Source organism: Columba livia, chromosome 18, assembly GCF_036013475.1.
Source record: "Columba livia isolate bColLiv1 breed racing homer chromosome 18, bColLiv1.pat.W.v2, whole genome shotgun sequence".
Lineage (NCBI taxonomy): Eukaryota > Metazoa > Chordata > Aves > Columbiformes > Columbidae > Columba > Columba livia.
In genome coordinates, this window is record NC_088619.1 from 8,956,004 (window position 1) to 8,968,850 (window position 12,847).

Here is a 12,847-nt window from a genome sequence, read left to right on the forward strand (position 1 = left end):
CCTGCCTCGATTATCCCCACTGATCTGGTAAAGATGCAATCTCTCCCTAGAAACCTTACCTTTCACAAAACAAAAGCCTTATTAATTTGAACCGCAGGAACCACAGATTAAGTCAGAAAAAGAGACGTAAATGGTGCACAGACGTCAGCCTTACGTACACTTCTAGACATTGTTTCAGCCCAAGCTGCTGAGCTTGGACAGGGGCAGAAAGTGATTTTAATCACCTGGTCTGTTCCTGGGGGGCAGGCTGGGTTTTCCTCCCACGCGCTCTTGCTGGTGCCTAGTCCCAGGTCCCCAGGGCTGGCTGCACCCAGTCAAGGCAGAGCTCAAACAGCTCTTCTGTTCTGGACAGAGACCATTTCTGGGGCTAAATAAACTCACCATGGGTTCAAGGAGAAGCCCATGGCAGCACAAGCAGCACCGATACAGGCAATAATCCCAAATCAACCTCTCTGGGGTGGGGGGGAAGCAAGAACCACAACATTCAACCATGAGCCACCACATCAGCACCAAAACACTCTGGAGAGAGCACGAGCTCTTCAAGGGCCCCTTGCGAATTGGTGGTACCTGCCACACACCCCACAGCCCAGATAAACTGGGGAACATCTCTCCCTGATGGAGAGTTTTATGGGAGTCCATGTTACCCAAACACAGAGTACCTGAGGAATGTGAAGGGGTCCTGCAAGTCAAGACTCACTTGGTCCTTTGTACACGTGTCTGCATGCCGGATCCTGCAGAAAATCACTGCTGCTAGCTCCATCTTCCACACTAGGAAGGAGGGAAACTGAGGCACGGGGGCTGTGTGAACAGAAAGCCTGTATCAAAGCAGAGAATGAGGCTGAGCCCCGAGGCCACTGGCAGAGTCCTGCTGACTGATCCTGCCATTGCATCAGTTATGGAGCAGAGATCAGATCTGCATCAGGGGACAGGAAACGGGGAGAACAACGTGCCTCAGGGTGACTGTTTAAATGGCAGCTGTTGCAAATGAACAGCTACAGGAAAGCAAAGGGCTGACCTGAGGCGCTCATGTCTTGCCAGGGGCATCGAGTTTTGCTGGCTTTGGTCTAAAAGCCACCTTGGCCTCCCAGGGTGCTGAGGACTCTGCAGGGGTTTGGTGGGAGCACTGAAACCCACCGATAAAAACGGCTCATCGGGGGATGCCCGGGTGAAGAGCCCAGCTCTGGGCAAGCTCAGGGAGTACCAGCCCTGCAAATCAGGGCTCGAGCCACTGCACAAGTGCCAAAAAGGTCCCAATCCAGACTCCAGCCTGAGGCACGTGGTGCCGGAGCCAGCGAGCGAGAGCAGCAGGAAGGGGAAGAGTCAAAGAGCAAGAGATCAGGTAACACTGCTCAGAAAAAAACAGTGAAGTCCACAGCTAAGGCCGGAACCGAATCACCATTGCACCGCTACCAGGGTTCCGTATCCCTTCCTTCTGCTTCTTAATCATCTGTTATTTGAGGGCGAGTTTTGTTTTATTTGAGAAAAAAAAAGCAGCACCTTTTATCTGCGTGATTTGCTCTGAGGTGTGTCAGGGACAGGGAAAGAAGCCAAGTTAATTATTACCTGTCACAGCAGCAGCTGGAAAGTGGATGCATTGAGGAGGTCACAAGGCTGGAGATGAGGGACGGGTTTGCAGCACAAGGCACAGCCTGCGAGCGGGACCAGCTCCGACTGCGCTGGGGCCAGGGCAGGAGCTGCTGGTGGAGGAGGCACTTCCCAGGGACCCAGGCAGTGGTCCCATCCCTGGAGACATCCCAGGCCAGGCTGGACGGGGCTCTGAGCAACCTGAGCTGGTGAAGATGTCCCTGCTCATGGCAGGGGTGGCACTGGGGGAGCTTTGAAGGTCCCTTCAACCCAAACTATTCTGTGATTCTAAGGAGCAACTCAACGTTGGCAGGAGATCAGAGGAACCTGTGCCAAGGGCTGGCATGGAAAATTATAACTGCTTCACGAGTGGAGCCAACACATACCCATGGAGCCCGCCTGCTCCCCGCAGCAAAGGGAGGGATTTGGGTGCTGGGGCACAGCTGACCCTTGCTCACGTTGGACGAGGCTGCTCTCTGAAGTCACCCTAAAATCTGCTCAGTCACCAGCCCGCAGGAGACGTCACCGATGCAGTTATCGGTGGCGAAGAAGGAAGGGTGTGGGCCAGCCAAGGAGTCGCAGGGCATTCCTCCGGCAGCCTTTGCGCAAATACAGCAGCCAGGCACAAACCTCTTTCCTCCCTGGGTCCTGTTTACAGATCCGCTTGGCCCAGCCTGGGTGTTATTACTGCTAAGTGCACAGATAACACCATCAATATGCACACTGCTGATAGCAAAGGGGCAAACAGCGCTCCCAGCGCTCAGCAGCTTTTGCTCAGGTCCTAAGTAAAGGCAGCTCCTCAGGGCAGAGCAGGACAGTGATTTGTGTGATTGATCCAATTAGTTCACCTCATCCCTCTCTGCCCCTTCTCCTGCATGTTTGCTTACTTAATGACTTGAATCTATTGACACAAGTTTAACCAAGTTAAACAGCTGCTCTTCTTCAGCATTAAGGCAAAATTAGGGGGATTAACCAGTCTCCCAGGGCTTTACAGCTCCTCTGGGTTCAATCCCAGCTCCAAAGCCAGGAGAGGGCAAGTCAGGCCAGGAAGGATGCCTCATCTTTGCAGCCCAGATGTACAGTCCCATCGGCAAAACCACTGGGGCACAGCAGGCCTCAGCTTTTTATTTCAGACCCATCTTTAAAGGAAAAACCTCCAGTTTCACTCAAACTTACTTACCTCAAGATATATTCAGACTCCAGGCTTCCATTTCTCAGGTTTGCAGTCATCGAATTTAGAACCACATGCACCAAAAACCAGTCAGGTTTGTTAACATCTCACATGTAAACTGCTGGCTTTGTTCAATGAAGATGCTGCCAAATAGCTTTGGGAGATGGCTGTTGCCCCTAAACTCTAGAATGGGGTCCGGAGAAGAGCCAGGAACCCCAAGGAGATCCTGATTGCACCCAGGGGATCTCAGAGCACCACCGTGAGGTGAAGGGACATGATCCTTCAAGCAGGCTGGAGATGTTGATGCTTTGGGAGAAGGCAGAACAAATCTAGCCATGGGCACTGATGAAAACCTGCCCAGATCAAAGCATCCGTGCTCCCCGACAGCAACACCAGGGTTTGGTCAGACATTAAACACGACCGTTTTGCTGGCAGACGGTAAGTTCGGTGGCTGCACTGACACACACCGGGCGTTCTCGCCTGGGAGCAATGGGCCCCTTTCACTCTTGTTTTCCGTCCTTTTCGTCACATCCCCACGCACGATAACCTGTGCTCCCCCACCCACTCCTACCCCCTATCAGCTTCTTGGGAAGTGTTTCATAGGTCTGAGCTCCCAGCTCACCTGTTTGCCAGCGGCAAGAAGCCCAGGGCTCGGGGGTTTATCCCAGGACACGCAGACAGCTCCTCTCCTTCCATGGACAGGTCCAGCCCCTCCTCAAGGACCCTCTGTGCTCAGCAGCTCAGCCAGGAATGCCAAATCCCCATTGCCAGCCACAAAACCAGGGAGATCAGCTCAGCAGAGAGTCCTAAGACAGGAATGAGTTTGCCCTGAAATGGGAAAGGAAACAGGGACAGCGCAGCTTGGAGCAAGAGCATCCCTGACGCTGCACGGCTGCGCCTGTGGGGTTTGCACATGAGGGTCTGGCTCTAAAATTGGCATTAACAGGTCACAGCTATCACCGCCAATAGAAACAACCTTTCTGCCAGAAGTACATCAAGTTAGCATCATCCCTGCACTTGGGCTGAACCATGACTTTTGCCTTTAGGGTTAGTTTGGGTATCTGCGCCCTGGATAAAGGCACAAAGTAATGGCCTACTCGAGGAAAATAAAAATCTTAGTGTCTACCTAAAAACAAGGGAGTGGGGAACTCAAGTGGATTTTAGCCAAAACAGTGTGGCTAAGCACTCCCAGCGCAAGCCTGTGCCAGGAGATTAGCTCTAGGCTCACCTGGGCCATGGCACAAATTAGTCACCGCAGCTTGTGGTTTTACCAGTTGGCACATCCTGTGCCGAGGCCGTTGACATGGGGCAACCCAGCGGGTGTATAAAGGAGCTGATCCCCATTGGCTGCCCTTGGCAGAGCCGAGAGCTTCTCACCGAGTAATTAATGCAATGACAATAATAGACCCAAAGTAAACAAGGTGGAAGGGAAGGAAAAAAAAAAGAAATCAATGGGCTGAGAGCAGAGGCCACATTCACATTCAGTGGGGAGCAGTCCTGGCAGCTCGTGCCGTTGGGAAGACTCACATGCATCCTGGTGACGCTCCAGCGAGGGGTTTGAACATCGGCTGTGACCGGAGCTGTGTCGGCAGCTGCTCCCACGCACCGGGCAGCAGGAGACCGGGGAGGTAAGAGCCGCGGCTCGGGGTCCGGGTTTTGGGGTCCAGGGGTGTGAGCAGCCCAGGCTGGGCACTCAGGTACCCCTGATGCAGCCTGGATGTGTTTACATCTGATCCTTCTGATTTTACGGCCTCTCCCCTCCCTACCCCGAGCCCAAAGCGGAGGAGTTATGGCCCTGGGAGATGGGAGGGTATTTGCTCCTGCACTAAGTTAGGAGAGTTTTGGAGCCAAACAGGGAAGATTTTAGGATCAATTTCTATTAAGAGAACTGCACTGAATCCGCAGAGACCAAAGGGAGACTGAGCACCTCAGTGCACGTGCAAAGGAAGAGGGAAGAACTAAAATTTCAACCCTTTCTTAGACAATTTCTCCCTCAAAACAACTACACATAACTCCCCCACCCTCAAAGGCATCGCATGGCTCTGCTTTCACTCCAGTCACCCGCCACCACAGCCAGAGTCACTCTCTGGAGTGAAAACGCTTTTCCAGGTACTGAATCTCCAGAGAGGGTGATCTCTCCCGATTGCTGCACACGAGCAAGATTTCTCTCATAGGCAACATGGTTCTACCAAGATTTTTCCAAAAGCTGGATAGAAAAGCTCCCAGGCTCTGTGTGTCTATTGGGTCAATCCCTCACACTCCTCTGCATCACTATGCTCCTGGCTCTATGCTTTTTCCTCTTTGCTACAAGTAGAAAAAGAAAGAAAACAGGTTTTAACTTAGTCCCAATCTCAGCCCACCTGGTTGGGAGGCTGGATCTTTTCCCAGCAGCTTGGATCAAAACCTACAGACCCTCTTTTAATCATTTCCAGCTCTGCTACCACTTGTACAACCACACAAGGAACGTGGTGCAACTCTCACAGCTCCAGAACACACAGAAGAGGTTGGACCCATCAACCAAAATCAAACAGCTTTGAATTTCAGAGCAGATCTGAGCTTGCTCTGTATTTCCACTTAACCCTTGCAGCAAAGGGACCAGAGGGAGCCCGAATCCAGGGCTGTGCACAGAGGACGTGTGAAAGGTGAGGATGGGAACGGGTTGGACCCAACAGCTCCCAGTTCTGGTGGGGTCGGGCAGAGACTTCAGATCCCCATTTGGACACAGGTGTCGCTGGACTGGTTTTGGCAGAAGGGCCTTTTCCCAGTGCCCTGCAATGACTCTGCCCAACGGGAATTTTTTTAATGCCTAATCTGGGCTAAATGCTAATCTCTTTTCCTCCGCATCCAGCTGTCAGAGAGGGAAGGGGAAGCCGCAAAGGGAGGTCACCCCACAAGTGGCTTTTACAGCAGAGAACATCTCAGCACATCCCCAAAGACCTTTTTACTTTTAACCTCCCTTTTGTTCAATGCACCAGGTGACCCCTGGGTTGACAAGCCATGTCAGGCAACAGAGCCCCGAGACAGAAGCCCTGCCACCACTGCAAGCGCAGGTCGGCCTCGGCCCCACCAGGCATCTCCATGATCCACTACGAGAAGTCCTGGCTCTACCGTCACTGCTCCTCGGTGCAGCAGGGGGACAGGCAGGCTCAGAAAGCTGGGCAGCTCTTCTCTGGGCTGCTGGCCATGAACGTGGTGTTTCTGGGCAGCGCCTTCATCAGCAGCATGATCTTCAACCACGAGGCTATCACGCTGGCGGACGTCTGGGTCTTGCTCTCCATCCTCAAGGTCTTATGCGTGTGCTGGATCATCTACTACCTGCTGGGCACCCGCCGGCGGCTGCATGCTGTGGTGTACCGGGACTCCCACGCTGGGCCCATCTGGATTCGGGGTAAGTTCTGCTTTAATTTATCATCTCGTGCTTTTCCCAGTGTTTGATAGTTAAGATAAAATTCTTTCCTCAATAGTAGAAGAGCAAATGTAGGTAAACTGTAGTTAGGATGTAGGAGATGTGGAGGTTGCAGTTAGATTGTAATTAGATGTACAGGAGGTTCCCAGTGCCCTCCCAGTTTGCAGGGTGAGGCTGAGGGAAACCAGAGGCACAGTGGAGGCCACAAAGGAGAACCACAGCAAGCGGGAAAATCTTGAACTTGGCTTCCCTTCAGCCCCCAGTGCAACCTCCCCCTGCGGTCCCTTCACAAAGCACAAGCCAGGCATCTCCCAGCATGGTTGGAGAGACGCCGGGAAGGTTCTAGGCATGGCCACTTTGCAAAGTGAGAGACCAACGACTGTGTTTACCCTCCAAGGGCGTCAGTGGCCCCAGGCCACCCTCATCCCTGTTTAATGTCACAACTGTCCTGTTTCCAGGGGAAGATACCCGGCCAGTGAGTCACATCCCAGTGACACGAAAGTTTTCCTGGGAGACTTCCCATAGGTAGTTGCCGCACTTGGTGAAACGGCGCTTCCCCGAGTGGCCCTGCCGCTGGTCTGTTATGGAGTTCCTAATCAGCACGTGGTCTCGTTAACCGAGCACAAAGAATTAAAGGGAAGAAAGCTGCAAGGTGCCCGAGCACCTGGAGCTGCAGGGAGGTGTCAAAGGTGAAATGAAAAACAATTCGAGGGTCCCAGCTGCTGCAGGCTGGTGCTGCCAAAAGCCCCAGCGGAGCCACGTTCAGCTCAAGTTTTCTCCACAAGGCAGAAACCATCACCTGCCATTAGCTTACCTCTGTCACTCCAGATTGCACAGAAAATGCCAAAAACCCTCTTCCCACAAGAAAACACCTGGTATTATGTCAGTACCTTAAACCAGCCAAAGCACCCAGGTTGAGGAATCAGGCTCCCCTTTGTCCCCTTCTCTCAAAATCGTGACACTTCCAAAGGGAGAGACCTCCAACTCCACTCGAATCCAAGCAGCGCCAGGTCCACAGTCCCCAGCCAGACCCAGATGCTGCACAGACGCGCCTTTGTTTATTTACTGGTGCTTTTGCTGTTTGCCCAGGGTCAGTGCTGCTGTTCGGCAGTTTGAGCATCCTCCTGAACGTGTTTCAGATCAGCTACAGCGCGATTCTCATTGAGTGCAAATCTGGAGTGGATATTGTGTTTCCCAGTATTGAAATTATTTTTATTTGTGCCCAGGTACTATATTTTATTTCTCTGGAAATTCACTCATTCTCTCTGTCCCATTCCTGGGACCCCAAGGGTGGCAGGGTGGGAATTTGGGAGACTTGGGAAAGTGGGTGCACGTGAGGCATTCTCACGAGCATTAATGGCATTAAAGCATCACATGTCATTTCAAATACCACCCACACTCCTTGTGTGCCAGATTGAGAAACAAAGTAGTAAGATTTAGAAATAAATCATTCTAGCAATAACTGATATACTGTAGGATCCAGATGATTTTGTTTTGAAGCACCGAAGCAGGGAGAGAGAGAATTTCAGATTTTACCAGAGAGGTGCTTGTGCACCAGTCTGAGTCCTAGCATCTCTATTTGCTAATGCATCTCCCCACAAGAGTATTTCACACCATTTCCAGCTTGTTACTCTGATACCAACCCTCTCCTTTCGAGACCCAGAGCCATATTCAAAATGTAAATAGCCCCCCTCACTGCAGTAAATACCCTCATAAATATACATATAAGGCAGAGAAAAGCAGATGTAGAGCTCCCATGGCGTCAGGCACAGGTGTGCACACGCCATGGCCTCGCGGGGATGCCGGCACATGCCTCAGCCCGAGATGCAGGTGCACACACGCCCCTGCACGCCGGCAGCTTTGCTCCCACTCACACCCGTGCTGCTCACCCGCCTGTCCCTCCGCACGGCACGGGCAGCAGGCTGCCAGCGTCACCGGGCTCACCTCCTTATCGCTATCCATTTGCAGGCTTTTTTCCTGTGGCATCACTCGAAGGACTGCATTCAAGTCCAGCACAACTTGACCAGGTATGAAGAGGGGGTAAAAGCTGCCCTCTGCGCTAAAGAAACTCTTCCTTGCTGTCTGCTTGTGATCTCCCTTATTCCCACTAGGACTGTCTTCACCTGATCTCACACAGACTCTATGTTGTGCATCACAAGAACCAAGCTATGACTTGACCAGACCCATCCTCCTCCCTGGTCTCACCAGCTCCTTCCTCTTTCCACTTGTGCCTTGGACCACTACAAAGCTCGTCGCTCCCTCCTAACCCAAATACCTTCCCCCGGCACAGCTCAGGGAACAATTATTTGCCTGGAGGATGAGGTGGGGTTACCTCTCTGTTTCTATCACTGTGAGATGTCTCAGCCTTCCCTCCCTCAGCTGCACACAGACCTGGGCCGGTCTGAGCTCTTCGTCATAGGATTTAGTTTTTATGTGGTCCTGCAAGAAGCTTGATGATGCTTATGTGTCCCTTCCAACTTGAGATATTCTGTGATTCTGTGACCAATAAGCCTGCCCTGTTCCTTTGCAAACAGCCAAATGGGAACACGTTCACTCATATTTGTGCGTGCAAAGCCACCCACTGATGCCCCTGCACACATACGCACCGTGTTTGCACGCACCTGTGTGTGGGTCAGCAAACAGCAAAGGGCAGGTGGACACATAGGTTGTAAACGATCTCCACAGTCAATGTACTAGAGAAGTGTCCATCTCTTCTCTCAGGTGTGGGCTGATGCTCACCATAGCCACCAACCTCCTGCTCTGGCTCTCGGCCGTCACCAACGACACCATGCACATGGAGATCGAGTCTCAGCTGCGCGAGGTGGAGCAGCGATTCACAGGCAAGGCTCCTGTTTCACATCTCTTTGGGTGAGGCTAACACAGATGATCTGTCTGGGGAGAAAACAATTCTTAATCTCCACGATTCAGATATCACAACCAGTTCTCCCAAATACTGTGATTTCCCTATTATTGGAGGTTGTCTTGAGAAAATGGGCTGCAAGGGGAGAACATCTTCACATGGAGGGGGAGGACTTGATATGAAACCTTGGAACTGAGGGCTAGAAAAGGAAAAGCCCACCATAAATTAATGTTCTTGCTCACATGTACCTGTCAACTGCAAACAAAAGATTGTCAGACTAGAAGAGACTCACAGAATTGCTGTGCTTTACTTTCTGAGGATACAGAAAAACAAAGTACAAGCAAACTGATATTCCAAGGGTAGAGATAGAGGCTTCACTGTGAAGGAAGGGGTGTCCCTCATCCAGCACCTATGGCGTTGACCAGGAGTACTAAGTATTTGGGAAAAGACATTTGCTAAACCCTGTTGCTCAGAATCCTTGAGGACTGAGTGGTAATCACTTCCTACTGGTCATAGTTTCTGCGATACACAGACAGATGTTGTGCCTGCACACAAGAAACTCCCAAAGATAGCCACGAAATCCGGGCCATCCCTCGTAACTGTTGCTTTCCTCTTCTCATGCTCCAGGCAACCAGACTAGTTCATGCACGTGCCCAAACAAAACCATCTGCAAGGTCTTCCAGAAGGGCTACATCCTGCTCTACCCCTTCAACACCGAGTACTGCCTTGTCTGCTGCTCCATGCTCTATGTCATATGGAAGAACGTGGGGAGACGCCTCAGCCACCCCCATATCCCTCACATCAAGCCCAATTTCAGGCTCCAGGGGGTTGTCTTTGGGCCACTGCTGGGCGCAACTTCTGTCATCATTGGGATCTGTGTCTTCATGATCTACCAGATCCAGGCCACCGGCTCAGTCCCCAATGTCCAGGCCTTCGTGATGTATTATTCCTACTATATTGTGCTCCTGCCTGTGATGAGCGTGGTCGCAGTGATTGGAACCGTCATCCACGCCTTGGAAAAAAAGGAGCTGGACACACTGAAGAACCCAACCCGCAGCCTGGATGTGATCCTGTTGATGGGAGCGGCCCTCGGCCAAATCGGCATGTGCTACTTCTCCATCGTTGCCATTGTGGCCACTAACGCCAGGGACCTGTTAAACAGTCTCATCCTGTCCTATTCTGTCCTCCTCATCTTTCAGAACATCACCCAAAACATCTTCATCATTGATGGGCTTCACCGGCAACCTGTCACAGCAGCAGCCGAGGCCAGACACACAGGACGCACCGGGCAGCGTGGATCGGCTTCGGAGCTACCTGAAGAAGCAGAAACCACGGCAAGCAGCAGACGGGAACGCACACAGACCTCTCCCGACAAAGTGGAGGAAGTTAAAGAAGAGCGGCCTCAGGAAGGCCCCAGCCAGAGACGCGTGAGCGTGCTGGAGCTGGGACAGGAGATCCGGAAAGTTTCGCTGTCCTATATCCATAACTACTCTCACCTGAGTTGGAAGAGAAGAGTATTAAGAGAGATCTCATTCTTCTTGGTTTTGTGCAACATCATAGTAAGTATTGTTCTCTCTGCCACATCACAGTTTGGCTGAGTCATTATGACCTGTGATACACACGTGCTTTTTTCCTTTCTCTTGGGTTACTACTCCAGACAAGAAATCTTTGCCCACCAAGGTTGAACCTACTGGTGGGGCAAGTCAAGACTCTTTCTTCTGTTAATATTCCACAATCGCATAATTATAAGGTCACCCTTTTAACCTAAGGGTCAAATACAGCTACATTTCCTGAGCACAGGAAGGAGACAGCTAATAAATCCTCATGGCTGAAATTTTAGCCTCTGAAAAAGTTATCAGACTCATTAAGGGTGTTTCATAAGATAGGTGGAGAAGCAGGAGGCACAGCAGTGAGTCTTTGTAAACATGAGTCTCCAGGATTGAAACTCACCCAACAAAGTACACTGTGCTCTGGGATCTTGAATCGACGTGGATTTTCAGCACAGCCTTAATCCAGTAACGACAAATTGGCCAAGGAACCAGTGAAATTCCGTAGAAAGATGAAACTGACTGGGGCACAACGGGGCCATCATTAGGTTTCCAGGAATTTCATGGGGTTTGACTTACAACAACGAAGTTGTTGTAAGCAACTAAATGGGGGATTTTCCTTCTCTTCTCTGGCAGGGAGTCTCCTGTGATACTCTTGCAATATTCCTACAACCACTCGAGCCAGTGCAGAGATTAGAGCACAGGTAGGAGACAGCTTGTCATCCTCTGACTGCTCTTTTTTTCCTTACCCCTCTTCAGCTCTGGGTCATGCCCACCTTTGGGGCTCACCCCGTCTTTGAGAACGGACTGGAAAAGTCGTTCTACGGCTACTCCACCTGGTTTGCCATCGTGAACTTCGGCCTCCCGCTGAGCGTGTTCTACCGAATGCACTCGGTCGGGGGACTCGTGGAGATCTACGCCACAGCCTGAACCAAACCGACTCCCCACCCCACAGCCTGGGGTGAAACAACCATGCTGAACAAAGACACAATAAGCAGCAGACATGCACATGGAAGCTTTTAAGCTGCTTTCCCCTCCGGCTTCTGCTTTGACTTCTCCTTGCACAACATCTCTGTGAGTTTCAGAAGAAAGGGAGGTCGCTTTATATTATCATTTTTTCTCCATAGAGAGTAGACTCAAAGCCCTTTAATAGACTCAGTGCTCCAAGGAAATATGCACACTGGTACTTCTCTACCAGCAATCTACCAGTGGATGCTGTGTGGTAGCCAGTGGGACCTTATATCTCCTATTGAAATCTTCCAAATAAAAGAGTACAAGAGCAGCCTTCAACAAAAGCAATTAAGAAAAAAAAAAGAGGACCTACACTCCACAGAACTTTAAACATTCACAGTCCAGGACCACCAGCCCCAGCACCGCTCACCATCCCACCATCCTGCAGCACAGAAGAGACTGATTGGTACCAGCTGCTCCAGAAGCACCCACAGCCATTCAGAAACAAACCAAATGCAGACTTTTCATGTGTAATTTTCAGTAATACATTGGTAGTTGCTCTAATGGTCAGAACAAGGACTGCTTTCTGTTTGTTCCTGGTGCTGACATCTGGCACATGAACTTGTGTGAGTGCTGTAGAACCCCGGAGTGCCAGGCTCCTGCAGCTCTCAGGACTGAGGAGCAGGACAGGCTGCCAGCCCTGCACCGGCTCAGTGCATCTTTTCTCACTGTCGAAAAATAGAAGCTATAACGTTACTTTGCCTTGCTAAGAATAAACACTGTTTCTCCTCACAGAGCCTCAGGTGAGCGGCACTCAAGAAGTACTCTGGCTGATCTCTACTTGACCGGACTCGAGCAGGATGTTCTCACCAGGGTGTACCAGCAAAGGTCCCAATGTTGCAGACAGAGCTGGTTCAAAAAAAGAGCTCCTGCCCAATCTGCCTCCCCACCCCAGCACCAGGATCCTCACCGCTGCTCTGTACGTGCACAAACATTTTGCAAGGCGCACCGAGCGTCAGGGAACGGGTGCAGAGCGCGGCGCCTGCCCAAAGACCCATCAGTACCTGTTCCGTAGGAGACACTTTGTGAGCACACGGAGAGCAAGGGGGCTTGTGACTGTGGGTCCCAAATATAGAGCCTGATGAATGGAAATAAAGAGATTAAATTTTCATGTGTTATCTTGTGAAATCTCTGGGCTTGCTCTGCTCTCAAAGTCAACTGTCATTGACTTACACCACTCTTGTGTTCAGAGGTTCAGATTTACGGGCAGGACTTGTTTTATAATCGATCCATTTTTTGCTATCAAAATCTTTCATAACTCTTAAGCG

The 12,847-nt window shown here is 51.1% G+C and overlaps 1 protein-coding gene across 2 annotated transcripts; it reads left to right on the top strand.

The window, feature by feature from the left end:
* Positions 1-3,888: 3,888 nt before the first annotated feature.
* On the top strand, positions 3,889-12,690 carry OTOP3 (otopetrin 3). Of its 2 annotated transcripts, none has more exons than XM_065034905.1 (8): positions 3,889-4,383; positions 5,188-5,397; positions 5,731-6,143; positions 7,251-7,387; positions 8,130-8,188; positions 8,883-9,001; positions 9,649-10,580; positions 11,205-11,320. In XM_065034905.1, exons 3-8 carry the CDS (start codon positions 5,753-5,755, stop codon positions 11,274-11,276), a joined length of 1,710 nt encoding a protein of 569 aa, XP_064890977.1. In that variant the 5' UTR covers positions 3,889-4,383; positions 5,188-5,397; positions 5,731-5,752; the 3' UTR covers positions 11,277-11,320. The 2 variants fall into 2 exon arrangements, with proteins under 2 accessions (XP_064890977.1, XP_064890976.1); XM_065034904.1 differs by lacking the exon at positions 11,205-11,320 and adding an exon at positions 11,328-12,690 and having other exon boundaries at positions 3,896-4,383.
* Positions 12,691-12,847: the final 157 nt, after the last annotated feature.